The 13414-nt window shown below is 47.1% G+C and overlaps 6 protein-coding genes across 6 annotated transcripts; 3 read left to right on the forward strand and 3 right to left on the reverse strand.

The window, feature by feature from the left end:
- Positions 1-681: 681 nt before the first annotated feature.
- CNBB1150 (hypothetical protein) lies at positions 682-1892 on the reverse strand (the record flags this gene model as incomplete). Its single annotated transcript, XM_772220.1, has 6 exons — positions 682-790; positions 846-1026; positions 1078-1302; positions 1359-1529; positions 1582-1686; positions 1754-1892. 6 exons carry the CDS (start codon positions 1890-1892, stop codon positions 682-684), a joined length of 930 nt encoding a protein of 309 aa, XP_777313.1.
- A 706-nt stretch (positions 1893-2598) lies between these two features.
- CNBB1160 (hypothetical protein) lies at positions 2599-6136 on the reverse strand (the record flags this gene model as incomplete). The annotated part of the gene is made up of 12 exons (XM_772221.1): positions 2599-2850; positions 2900-2955; positions 2994-3390; positions 3441-3551; positions 3600-3756; positions 3810-4272; positions 4312-4955; positions 5010-5029; positions 5081-5373; positions 5426-5612; positions 5669-6032; positions 6081-6136. 12 exons carry the CDS (start codon positions 6134-6136, stop codon positions 2599-2601), a joined length of 3000 nt encoding a protein of 999 aa, XP_777314.1.
- A 2061-nt stretch (positions 6137-8197) lies between these two features.
- On the forward strand, positions 8198-8657 carry CNBB1170 (hypothetical protein; the record flags this gene model as incomplete). The annotated part of the gene is made up of 2 exons (XM_772222.1): positions 8198-8320; positions 8397-8657. The coding sequence occupies 2 exons, from the start codon at positions 8198-8200 to the stop codon at positions 8655-8657; spliced, it is 384 nt and encodes a 127-aa protein (XP_777315.1).
- A 646-nt stretch (positions 8658-9303) lies between these two features.
- Positions 9304-10647, forward strand: CNBB1180 (hypothetical protein; the record flags this gene model as incomplete). Its single annotated transcript, XM_772223.1, has 5 exons — positions 9304-9515; positions 9573-9906; positions 9966-10124; positions 10173-10358; positions 10417-10647. 5 exons carry the CDS (start codon positions 9304-9306, stop codon positions 10645-10647), a joined length of 1122 nt encoding a protein of 373 aa, XP_777316.1.
- Positions 10648-11251: 604 nt separating this feature from the next.
- On the reverse strand, positions 11252-12128 carry CNBB1190 (hypothetical protein; the record flags this gene model as incomplete). The annotated part of the gene is made up of 4 exons (XM_772224.1): positions 11252-11281; positions 11349-11543; positions 11716-11982; positions 12039-12128. 4 exons carry the CDS (start codon positions 12126-12128, stop codon positions 11252-11254), a joined length of 582 nt encoding a protein of 193 aa, XP_777317.1.
- A 137-nt stretch (positions 12129-12265) lies between these two features.
- CNBB1200 (hypothetical protein) lies at positions 12266-13287 on the forward strand (the record flags this gene model as incomplete). Its single annotated transcript, XM_772225.1, has 6 exons — positions 12266-12352; positions 12407-12616; positions 12689-12795; positions 12937-13024; positions 13087-13205; positions 13266-13287. The coding sequence occupies 6 exons, from the start codon at positions 12266-12268 to the stop codon at positions 13285-13287; spliced, it is 633 nt and encodes a 210-aa protein (XP_777318.1).
- Positions 13288-13414: the final 127 nt, after the last annotated feature.

Below are 13414 nucleotides of genomic sequence, written 5' to 3' on the forward strand. Positions count from 1 at the left end.
ATCTTCTCACCTACATACACTCTATTGCTGTGCCACGCTATGTACTTGGCATCACTATCCCCTCAGAAGAAATCATGAGCGGTCGCAGGCTTTCGTTTCTACTGGCATGATACATACATGCGTGGCATTTGACGCCCGCCGAATGGGGTTGTTGCCCATCCTGATCGAATATGATGAGGCGGCTCCCGCAACGTTCTTGTGCACCATCACTAAAAGCATCGTTAAGCATCGAGCCCACAACAAACTCATCACACACCACATGCCCTCCATCACCACACCTTCTTCCGATTTCTACTAAACTTCCGGAAAATATAAGAGAGCTCAAAGGCTCTTAACGTACCCCATTTTTTTCATGCTATGGCAGCTGATTAGCGCAACCTCAAACATGTACATGCCACTTCAGCCATTCTACCATTACTCTTATCAATCGTCGTTGTATATATATTCAGCATTCTTGGAGCCACTTCGATATCTGGTGTAGCAGCGAACCTACGAACGATTATGGTCCGGTTACCATAATTACAAGAACTATCAATGATATATATATACATTGGCACGAAATACAATAGTATTCATTGAACTTGGAACGAGTACAATAATAATGGGGGGAAGTCGCTCCTCGCAACCTTTCACAAGCATAGATTGACTAGCTGGCTTTCATCTTCATGCCTCAATACTAATTTAAAAGCCTAGAGCCTTCTTGAGCTGATCATTCTGCTTTGCCCAAGCCTCAAAACTCCAAGCACCAGGTGCCAGACGCACACTCTCCTGGACATCTCTTTGGAGGAATCTATAGGCATAGACTGTCAGCATCTTGGCTTATGATAAGAGTATGAGGAGCTCACCTTCGATAGAAAAGGTCCATGTTGTCCCAAAGCTCTTGACCGACCTTCTTTTGAAAATCCTTACTCTTAAAGACTTCAACTGGCAACCCGTTGGTCTTAACAGTCTTCCCGCTGACAGCAGAGAGCTGATCCGCCATCTCCTTGACTGTTATAATATCAGTGCAGGCATATATGTCTTTGCCTAGGGCCACGTCAGCCATGCAGGAACTCATCCCAAACTGAAAGCACTAACCGATCCAGTTCTTAGGGTCATCGAACGCTGTCTTGACCCACAATCCAGTCTGAGCAACGGGGAACCCAGGGACTAAGGAATCCTCTGGGAGAGGCAAGTTAAGGGTAAAGGTATTGGGGCCCTGGTCATCACAGGCACATGCGTTCATTTTGACGATGTTCTCGTAGTAGAACGTGAGTACAAGGTTGGTAATGGGGATGTCGTTGTTCTTTGCCCATTTGGAGACTAATTAGGAATTGACTATAAGCATGTATCCTTATAATAATTGTGATCAATCTTACCTTCTGCTTTGGACTGCCAGTGCACGCATCCCGTTCCATCATCCAAAGTTGAGTAGACGATCTGTTTCAATCCCGCCTCTTTGCAAGCCTGCAAGGCGGCTGTGCCTTGTTTAAACTCTTCCGCCTGGGTGAGTTCGGGGTCAAAGTTCTTAGTGGGAAAAATCGACCAGACTAGAAGTAGTGTTATGAGTATCTCATAAACAGGGAATAACTGAAGACTCACAATCAGTGTTGACAAAAGCACCATAAGCTCCTTGGAGGGCAGGCTTGTAGGACTCAGGATCGGTGTTGTCAGCTCTCGCAACTTCATAGCCTTTAGCCTTGAGAGCTAACAAAAATCACCATCATAGGTCAGTTTGGATCTTGTTCAGAAGACATGAAAGGATCTGTCTCACCTTTGGCACTCTTACTCTCAGTATCCCTAGTAAGAGCAACAATCTTGTAACCGGCCTCGGAGAGGTATCGAGCTACAGAACTACCCTGACTGCCGGTGGCAGTGAACACAACAATTTTCTTGGCTGCGTTGCTGGACATTTTTGCTTGTATCGTCGGATGGAGTGATTGGTAGAGGGATATGATGTTTTCTTTGATGATATGGGAAAGAAGAGTGCGCAACAGGCAGAATTCGGCAGCATTTATATGGTTCTTATGTCACATATTCATTACGCTTATTAAACTATTACTGCTGCAAAGCTTACAAAGCGAGTTTGTCATAAGTCATCACGGGTAAACGTATCTCTGACGGGTTCCTGTAACGGCAAATGTTGATATGCACCAATAATTAACTTTATTATGAAATAAGGACTACAAAGCTTATACAAAGAAGTGAATTTATCTCTACAGTCATGAGGCGTAGAAGCGTACTTATTTCGTTTTGACGGGTTCCTGCTGTACCGCCGCAATGCCCGTCGGTGATTTAACCATCGTGCCCGTTGCCCGCCGTCGGTTGACATCGGCTTTTTACTTCTGCCAAATGCGCGCGCACACTTCTTGTGTATAATATTCTGTCCCATTTGTCCTTAATTTTTGGCTATTACATTCATTTTTTATTATGAGTTGCAGCAATCGGCTTGCAGACCTTAAACTGTAACTGTCAGCGAAGTTTCAAAGAATTACTGATGCATACAGATCGTGCCGATATCTCAAACAACAGAACAAGACTTTCGATCGATCATCATCAAAGGCGCCGCATACCGCCGTACTACTAACGCACTTACATTCTTCTCCCAACAGTGGTCGCTTACACATCCACATTATACTCTTCAATCACACTCCTTGGCTTGACGTACTCCCCCAGAGGCTTGTAAGGTAAATCGTATCCAAATGCCGGTAAGGCGCCAAGTTCCAAGCCGCGGGGAGTGTCTGTCCATTGAGGAGCAGCAGTGATACCAATGACAATCACCCGTAGACCATACTTGTATTCAGGAGTGCCGAGAGCTGTCCCATTTTGTGCGTCAAGTACAGCAATAAGATCGGGTACACCAGCAACGACCTGTAAGGCAATGGTCAGGATGAATGGCGCGAAGGGACGAAGGGCATACTTCAGTTTTGTTGTTGACAGTGTGTTCGGCCAGCAAGTTCTCATTCTTGAATGGAACTACCTTGTCAGCTATTTTCACATATTTGTAGACTTACTTTTCATAACACCTTCAAACTTTTCATTCATCCCCTCTTCGACTCCTTCTTCATCGCCCGACATAGCGTGGATCTCGATCTCTCCATAACTGTGACCCTTGTGCAACCTCCTTCCGACGGCATGTATCTTGCCCGCGAATAACACCTTTGCCGCTTTCGGACCACCAAGAGCGTCCACAAGGATTCTTCCAATATTGCCAATGTCGGCTTGTCTGTTGGCAAGGGCGACAGCACGACCGAGACGCCATGACTGAGAAATGGTATTTCGAATCAGAGGGATTTCAATCTCTGCTTTGGTGAGCGGTCGGGCGGCGACCGAGGCGCTGGTGCCCATCTCAATGCATGCACCTCTAAGGACCCGATCGATATCTTTGTAGTGCTTGGCGGTTGTCATGAACTGGAAATGTTAGTGAGATTCACATGCAGGTTGTCGAGACGGTTACTCACGATGGTGGTACCATCACCGCTGGTCATGGCGTTTGGTAGCATGATAGAGCCAGAATCATCCTTAGCATAAACATTTAGCGTAGTTTGCCAGCCAGTAGGGTATGCGCGCCCCTGCATGGTATCATTAGTTAAACCCTATATGCAAGCATCCGAACCAACCATGAAGTCACCGTCGAGAACCGGAACATCAAGGTAATCGCTGGCTCCAGACACCATGTTCACCATGCCGTTACCTCCACCAATCTCAATTGCAGTAAGAGCTCCAAGGTTTTCAATCTTCATAAAGTCTAAGAGAGCCTTGATTGTGTGTCCTGCACTAGTTTTTGTGTAAGTATATGGCTGTCATTATAGAAGAACACCGTGACTCACTTATCCGACATGAGCTTCTCAGCAGCGACCTCTGGGGACCCAATTCCTCCTCCGTAAACCACCATCTTGTTGGGATCAAAACTCTCAAAGTCAATCACTCTACATTTAGAGCCTGCACGCATCATTTCACGCAGAGCCAAGTAGACATTGTGTGGGTTACCACCGCCGCCGGTACCAAGGATATAACAGCCAGTGGATATCCATTCGATGTCGATCTCGGAGAGAAACCATTCACCATCGATGACTTTAGGCTTGTATTCCAGGAGTTCAGGGGTGGAATAAGCAATGTCCTTGTCGGGAATTTGTCGATTGGCATTGGCAGCTGGTATAGGAGTGACGCGAGTAATTTTGTCCCAGATGAAAGATGGCTTGGCACTCTGAGGTCTGGAATCATCCGAGGCAGAAACGGACCCTCTCCATTCACCGGCAGCTTTGACGTAAAACCTACATCGACCAGTTGTATCTGTGAAATTAGCGCTAGAATGCCAAAGTGTAGACTCACAAGCAATAGGAATAGCCTCGCTTTCCACCACCACAGTTTCATTAGGGTCGGCACCAGCTGCCACAGCTTTGTTAATTGCCCGCTGTTCCACCATCCTCTGAACTTCTCCCATTGATAAGGAAGAGGTATCCTCAAACGTGTCGATTACTCCAGAAATTTGGGCGCATGCAGCCCCAACAGCATTGGCAGCGTCATAGTAGGGGAAACGATAAACTTTGCTGACTCCCTTGAGTTCGTCGGGGACTAGAATGGCACCACCACCGACCAAGTAAAGAGGTACATCTGTGGCAGAAGTCTTCATCCCATCAACAGCGGATTCGAGCATAGACTTGATCTTGCCTTGAACCGCCTTGATGTCCTCTTTTGGAATATTCTTGACAAGCTCTGGGTTGCCGAAAGGAGTGGATGAACCAGCAGCTATAATGATATCGGTGGTTGTAAGGATATCACCACCGAATATGAGGCCAAGCTCATGAATTCTGTACCCAACGGAGTCGGGACCAATGGTAATCTTGCCAGATGCGTCTTTTCGAACACGAGAACCGCCACCGAGACCGATGGAATGCACATGAGGCATGGAGAAATTGAGAGAAACGCCACAAAGCTCATGATATGTTGCCGCTTGGCGAGGAAAGCCAGACGGTCTGACATGTCTGTTAGCCAGATAGAATATTGAGCTATAAATAAAGTTTACTTACAAAAGTACACCAATCTCAGTCTGGAGAGAAAAATATTAGTGAATGTTACAAGTTTACGCCTTAATGCTCACCGTAGTTCCTCCTACGTCAACAACCAGAGCTGTCTCCTTATTTTTCTCCTGGGACTCCAAGTTTGCCAGGAAGTTTGCACCTCGCATGGAGTTGGTAGGTCCACTGGAGAAGGTTTTGATAGGGAATCTGGCAGCCATTTCGCATGTCATGAGGGTACCGTCATTGGAGGTGAGGAAGAGGGGACAAGAGAGGCTAAGGGCCCGGATTGATTCTCGGAAGCCTTCGACCGTGTGATTGGCAAAGGCGAGTAGACCCGCGTTGAGGATGGTAGCGTTTTCTCTTTGTAAGAGACCTGAATACGATAAGAGCCAGGTCTTTTATCGTTTCGTCACGAAAGTACTTACCAACATTGGCGACCTCCTTGCTGATGCACACCTTTATACCCGGAATCTCGTCCAGGATGATATCCCTTACAAGCTCTTCTTGATGAATGTCGTTGTCGATTGGTGAATAGCACCCAGACACTGCTACGGACTTAATACCTTGGCGTTGGATCTCGGCACAAATACCTCGAACTTCAACAGGATCAACCTGTTGGTCACATATCAGCGTCATTCCTCATTATAACTGTTGGGATTATGACACACCGCTGTAATTTCAGTCCCGTCCACTTGCAGGCCACCTTGAGCGAAGAAAGTCGGCCCTTCTAGCACGTGTCGGAGCTCATAAGGGAATGAAACGAATGGTGGTGCGAGCTTGCTAAACGGCCCTGACAGTCTGATCACGGCCACTCTCTCAAGTTTGGATCCATCTCGCTCGATTAGACTGTTGACAAAAGATGTTGTTCCAATGGCAACAGCTTGAACCTGAGACCTGTCCATGCTAGCCTTCTCTAATGTAGCCTTGATAGCTGCTTGGATGCCAGAGGCGATATCGGCTGTCGTCGGCACTTTGTGAGCGGCAAGGACAGGTTTTGAGCATCCAGAAGTCAAATCAAGTATGACAGCGTCCCTGCAAGTGATGTAAGCCAGGGCCTTTGCATATATGTGTTTAACTTACGTATTCGTACCACCTACATCTACCCCTACACGAATATTGACAGGAGCGATGGTCATGTCTGCTGATGGCGAATGATTGTTAGAGGTATCTCAGGTGCCGATGATATTTGAACGGGAGCGGCGTATGAGCCAGGTAATGCCGACTGTCTATTGTGAAAGATAGATAAAATATGACTTGGCAAGGCCCGACAGTTTTGTCACCAAACCAAGCTGGCGCCTTCTTGGACAGATAGTTAAGATATATAGGGCGTCTATTAGATAAAGTGCTAAGCGCTGGGGAGAACAAGGCCAAGAGTGATCGAACTGAAGTTGAACGAATTGCCGATGTTTGAGTTATCAACGAAAGTTACCGACAGCGAGCGCCCACGGCGCAAAGGTGGAAAAGCAGGAACGACTAATAGACAAGGGGAATTATTCTTCCCGCGTCGGCCGTACTTCCAGGCACGCCTCCTCACTTTGTTATCTATGATCAGTTGGAATTAGGCTACAAAAAAATGCAATTCAAGGGAACATGACTGACGATCATCCACCAATCCCACTTATAAATAATGCATAGGAATACAGACAGATAAAATACAACACGTATGCTACCAAGACCTGCTCTCAGAAATCAAAGGATTGATGCAAAAGCGAAAGAAGAGAGACTATTGTTTATTATTCGCATTAAAAAATGGACAGATAACTGTTCGGCGATCTGATAACCGATGAGGTCGAGCCAGGCCGAGGTCTATAATAATCTACGAACTCTTTTCTGTCCCTTTTGGTATTCGAAGTCCTTAATTCTCATGCTTCATCGATCTCTCTGGGACCAATAATAAGGCATCCAAAATTAGGCGTTTTTTTGCCACAGCGACCTTATTTGAGGCGCCTATATTGAAGGCTAGTGTCTGTCCGACTCCACCTAATCAGAAGAAGTGAGTACATCGATTTGTGCATCATTGCTTCCAACGCACACAGTTGACCTTCCATCTCCAGCATTTTCGCGAGACACAAACCACAGATAAGCTCAATAATGGGTCCTTGACAACTATCGCTGTTCATTGAATTGGTAATAACGCGCGCCTGTCTTGCTGCAGCATGGACGAATGAGGAACGACAGGATACATGGCAATCCCGGTAACTGTTCTCTCAACAACGCGAAGTATTACAAGCCTTTGAGTGATATGGATCACAAGCTCCCCTTCGAGTCTATAGCTAGACATTCTTCATATACGACAAAACGACATTAGACAAAAGGAAGATCCTCAGAAAGCTAGACGTCTCACAACGGCAGGAAGAAGCTGAAGTATGGAAGACTAATCGATGGGTATGTCGCTGTCACATTACTCGCGGAAATCAATTATGCTGACCATACCTAGTTGAATCGTGACAATGTACCACTTCCACCATCCAGGCGTAACTGGGGTGTCTGGGCTTAGGTTGGCTTTTGGGTTACCTCTGGTGTCAACGTTAGTGGTTGGTCAGGTGGTGCCAGCCTAACGTCTCTAGGCCTGAACGTTCGTACGTATAGCGCACACTCTTATAAATATTCGTCTCACCTAACATAATACTAGGTCAGGCAATGCTTGTTAGCTGCATTGGCAACATTCTTTGTGCAAGTGTTGTTTGTTTGGTTGACTGGTCAGATGGGCTCAAATATCATGTTGGTTTCCCAATGTGGAACCGTATGGTTTGGGGTATCCGTGCTTCTTACTTTCCTGTCAGTTCATACATTCCTAACTTTTGATTATCTGCTAATGAGATGTGTCGTAGTTGGCGAACCGTATCATCCTCTCCATGACATGGTGTGCTACTCAGTCGTAGTTGGGTGCTCAATGTCTCAAGCCATTCATTGGCTCCATGATCCCTGGCATCTACAGTATGTTTACCTCATCTTAGGTTTGCACCTTGGCTGATAGAAGCTTATTAGCAATGAAGAACACCATGTCAGCTAGTGCAGGTATGACTTCTGCAGACTTCCTCTGCTTTGTCCTCTTCACCCTCATCACCATCCCATGCCTTCTTATCCCACCTGAGCACCTTTGTAAGCCTCTTGTCACTATCGCATCCATTTAGACCATTACTTGTTTCATCTTCTTCATCTGGTCTCTTGCCAGATCTCATGGAGGAGGTCCTCTTATGCAGTCTGAAGGTCTCAAGCTTGTGGGTATAGAGCCTGTCACTGGCTCTGCACTTGCTTGGGCCATCTTCCATGGAATTTCATCTGCTCTTGGTGGTATATATGCTGGACTGTTGAACATGGTAGGGTTTCGTCTACACTCAGCCGAAGGGCTGGCACGCTGATAGCTGATATAATTAATTTTTTTTCCTTTGTTAGAGCGATTACACTCGGTTTGCCAAACGACCTAATGATCCTCTCATCTCGCAAGCTATTGTCTCACCAGTTGTCGGTGTCCTTCCTTCGATGATTGGCATCGTTTGTGCCTCCAGTGCTTCTCAATTCTATCCCACCGAGACTCTCCTATGGATACCTTACAATTTGCTCACTGCCATGCAGACTGACCTATGGAGGCAATTGTTGGATGTTTCTTTACTGCAAGTGGCTGTTCATGTTGACTTTTGTGTTGGGGTGCAGTAATTGTGTTGTCCTAAAGTGCTGCTGGTTGTATCTATTTTGCAGTTTGATAGTTCGTTGTACAAGGATTATCAGTGGTGAGCAGTCGTGGGCTTGTTATTGCTACTATTTAATTGCTTTATGTTACTCCTCCTGCTGATGAGCTGAACTGTTTGATGTCGTGTTACCGACGTTACAGCCATAACAGCATAAATGGAGCTTTCACTTTCTTTGGAGTCCATCGCCAGCCAAATGTTCGATGGTTCTATTGCCGACGCCTATAATAATTTCATTTTGGCCAGTTATTTCAGCAAGCGTTGTTGGTCGTACATTTCCCGCAGTCGCTAAAGAAGATAGCTGAATATGCATGATTTCATCTATGTATCTTGAGAAGAGTCCGTATGCAATAGGTCCTATAATACGCTGTAATAAGTTACTTGTTCTAAACACCACGTATAGCGGATAAGGCCCACCATGAATGATGGAAAATGGAAAATGGAAAATGGAACGAAAGAGGATATAATTCAGGGACGTCCTCAACCGGAAACTGGGCGCTCTTCTCCCTGGCGCCCCGGCTCCTCATCTCGCCTCGGCACCGTCTTCGTTCCACCTTTCCATATAATCACACACCTTTTCTACAACTTCGCGTCCCTCCTCAACTCACTCCACGATGTCGGGTATTCTCAAGATCCTCTCCACCATCTCGCCTCCCCCCGCCGCTCCTCTTCAGCGCGACTACGATGGCTACCAGGTCTGCTGGAAGATGTTCTGCTTCCGCCCGGCCTTATTCAAATTCGAAGCCATGGCTTTCGCCTTGTTGGGCTTGTACTTGGCAATGTATTTTGTGGGAAAGGTCATCAACGGAAGGAGAGCCAGGTCTGCGTAAGTTCATCACAGGGGGCTTTGCTGAAACGGCGCGTTGACGAGTCTTTCAAACAGTGTGGCCCCATTCCAGTCATTCCTCTCCTCCCAATTCACCTCTATTCGCCCGCTCTTGACATCTTCTCCTGCTCTTCACCTGTTGTACGCTACCGGTCGACGAAACCTTTTGTGTCTTCACACCACCATTACTCTTTACCCTTTGCACGACATCCCCGGCTTGATCTACAACTTTGTCAAGGGGATCATCGAGCCCACTTTCGACTCTTCTGAGGGCCTCGTTTTCGATGCTACCCTTGGTATGGGTGTCGATGGTTTGCAGGATGGTGTCGGAGTATGGGCTGTTGTTGAGAAGAGTTTTATGAGGGACCTCAGGCAGAAGAGGTGGGATTTGGTGAGTACGCTTGTCCGACTTGTCCTTGTCCATATGTACTAACGATTTATTCACTCTAGACCTTTGCCAAGCTCTCTGAGAAGCCTTCTTTCCCCATCACCCATGCCCTTTTCCAGGAGCATGTGGATGTCACTGATATTGTGCTCAAGACTCCCAATGTTGGTGTCACTGAGCTCCTCGCTGACCCTGTCACAGCTGGCGTCCTCAAGTACCTTTTGGTCCGTCCGTTCACCTCCTTGCTTGGGCACTGCTAACTTTATGAATAGATTACCGACGCTCCCGCTCTTCGTCCTGCCAAAGGCCCTCTTGCTCCCAAGTCCAAGTCCCGCCACATCATCCTCTCCGTCCACAAGCCTTCCAACAAGGAGCAGGAAGAAGCTGTCAAGGCTTGGTTGCAGGTCACTCTTAACTTGGTCGACTTGCTTGCCAGGCCCGGATTGCTTAAGCCTGATGTGAGTGTTTGCCAATTTACTTCGCATGTGATCTGAAGCTGACAGAATGTTTTTTTAGGTTGTTCGCAAGCTTGTCAAGACCAGGCAGCAGGTCGACGAGGAGCTCGTTGCTCAGTACGAGAAGGAGCAAAACGAGGAGAACCCCCCTGCTGAGACTGCTGAAGACCGCCGATTGGCCAAGAAGAAGGCTGAGCGAGCCGCCATGAGCGAGAAGGAGCTCAAGAAAGCCGAAGAGTTGGACAGGAAAAGGGAGTTGAGGAAGATGCAGAAGAAGGGTGCGACGAAGTAAAAAAACTCGTTAATAGTATGTGAGAGTTGGTGGTTGGGATATGTTCTGGGTAGAGTTGGAATCAAAAATATACTTCAAAAGTACATTATCTGGTTTGGAATGAATTCGTCTTGCACCACAAACTGATTCTGCAGCTTTTTTTGAGTTATCATCTTCACGATATCCGTTATCATCGGCCAGTAGAACATACTCCACGAGAAAGACTTGATTGATTTACTTTCTGCCCCGAATGACGTTGGAAAGCGCTGGAAGGTGAGAAAGACGACGATACTACCACGTAGAGAAAGAAACCCCTATTTAAATCTACTTTTGACGAAGCTTGTCGAAAACTGGAGACTGGAGCCAAACAATTTGCGATAAATATCTCCTTCACTGATTTGCCGGATTTCTCAGTATTAGTGTCTTGAGGATACCAGACAATTTGCTAATGTTAGATGATCCGTTTGCGAGCAGGAGCTGTCAAAGAATGACGATGAGCGTCCGAAACTTATAAAGACCTCCTTCCGTTGTACGTTTTGCTTTTGGTAAAAATCAATTTCCTCTGCAATCAAATGTCTTGCGATCTTCTTTAGAATATGCATTTCGACACCAATCAATCGCCCAGTTACATAAGAGAAAGGTCGCCGAACTTCTCCTATTGGCCGCAAAAATGCACATCAGCAGTGTCCAGAAAACATCTGATCATAGGAGATAGAACCCACCCTGTAGCCGGGGACGGACCACTTGCCCTTCTTAAGCATAGTCTCAACAGCCTTGGCAATTTCGGGCCGGGCTTTGGCGACCTCGTCGACGGTAAGATCCTCGAATGGTCGGGCATCCTTGATGTTGGAAAGGGTAGCCTGGAGGGAAGCCTCCTCGGTGGAGATCTTGGAAACGGTCTCCTTGGCCGCGGCAACCTATACTTGGGGCATTAGTTGGTGAGCGAGCCGATGAAGGGGTGTCGCGTATTCCTCCGCTGGCGTTTGCTCATCTTCCAGCTCATGTTCAATGCGTCTCCATCGCATCCGAAATTCCATCTCCAATCCAGCTCCTAACGCGACACCCACCCCTTGAAAACTTTCTACTCACAGCCTTTCCCTCGAAAGCCTCAACAACACCGTTCCACTTGCTCACATCGTAGTTGACAGGCTTAAACTCGCCCAAGACCTTCTCCGCCAACTGAACCGCCTGCTGGTCCTTAAGGACAGACTTGTAATGGGACAAGTCAATGGAAGGGGCGGTAGCCTTAAGGGCAGAGTTCTTGTTCAAGGCGGTAGAGTGTCGAGCGCGGAAAGACTGAAGGGAAGTGAGAGTTTGCTTGTCGAGACCGAGACCGGTGTAGATCTTGGACCAGTCCTGCAAAGGGTAAAATTAGTGATTTCGAGGCGGTTTCTGTATCTTCGTGTACGTACGACGACAGAGGCAGCGGATTTGGTGGCCATTTTTAGGAATGAGAGGTGAGTTTTAGAGAATGATGGGTTGGAAAGAAAGGAGAAATGCATCCTATTAAGGGACGACGAAGACTGCCAGAGAGCGAGGGCGCGGAGACACGGCCGAGGAGTTATTTCCGCGTATTCCCGCGAGTGGCGCTTCTTACACCTCCATCCACCATCTCATTAGGCGTATTTTGAACTTCTGTATGCATTCATCATATCCATATATCACAATGTCCGAGCCTAGAGAATCATCTCCAAGACTTAACGAGGATGAGTCTAACGTTGACGAGGTATGTCTCCGCGTTCTCCACTGCCCAGAGTATATGTTCTAACGAGCTCTATAGGAACTTGCCTTGATGCAAGCTCGTCTGGCGGAGATGGAAGCCGAGAAGAATGCTTTGGCTGCATCCACCTCAGCTTCAGGAAATGGCACACCTGTGTCACATAATGTTAGCGGAGGGGAGACAAACGAAACCCATGAGGGGGATGGTAACATGGAGGAAGATGGAGAGTCATCAGAGGCGGTGGATATGCGGAGTGTCTTTATCGGTAATGTGCGTTTGTTGGTCACTTCTCTCCAGGGGATTATAGGTCCCAGGACAGTGAGTGCTAATGGTTGAGGATAGGTCGACTATGGAGCAACGCCGGAGGAGATTCAGGCGCACTTTCAAGCGTGTGGAACAATTAACCGAGTGACAATTTTGTGCGACAAATTCACGGGACATCCGAAAGGGTATGTTCATTTCTTCTTTTGGTCCTATTTGTATCTAGCTTCACCTGTGCACCGGTGGATTGGCATCTATTAATGCTAGCTCTGGTGCTCAGAAGCGGAACTAGTCGACCCATCTCGAAAATGCTGACATTTGGCCCTTAGTTACGCCTATGTCGAGTTCGCCGAGCCCTCAATTGTTCAGAACGCTTTGGTTCTCAACGAAAGCATGTTCAGGGGACGTATGCTCCAGGTGTGTTAAATTGGTTCCACGTTGACGCAATAAGGCATACTGATTCGTGGTGCCATGCCAAGGTCAAGGAAAAACGAACTAATGTCCCGGGCATGAACATGACCAACAGAGGCAGGGGGCGAGGACGGGGACGCGGAGGGTTTAGGGCGAGAGGCTTTGGCGGTTACAGAGGGCGTGGCAGGTGGGTTGCTCTCACATGATGACAATCCGATATAAATGAAGTACTAATGTTCTATTATAGGGGACGCGGACGAGGATGGTAAATCATTTATATAACTAGAACAGATAACAGTAATTTACAGCAGTTTATTGGCACTGTCGCCAGAATGTATACCACACGTTTGACTACTTATATGCACCACGTTTCATGATTTATTGAATGCGCGAAGT

Source organism: Cryptococcus neoformans, chromosome 2, assembly GCF_000149385.1.
Source record: "Cryptococcus neoformans var. neoformans B-3501A chromosome 2, whole genome shotgun sequence".
NCBI lineage: Eukaryota > Fungi > Basidiomycota > Tremellomycetes > Tremellales > Cryptococcaceae > Cryptococcus > Cryptococcus deneoformans.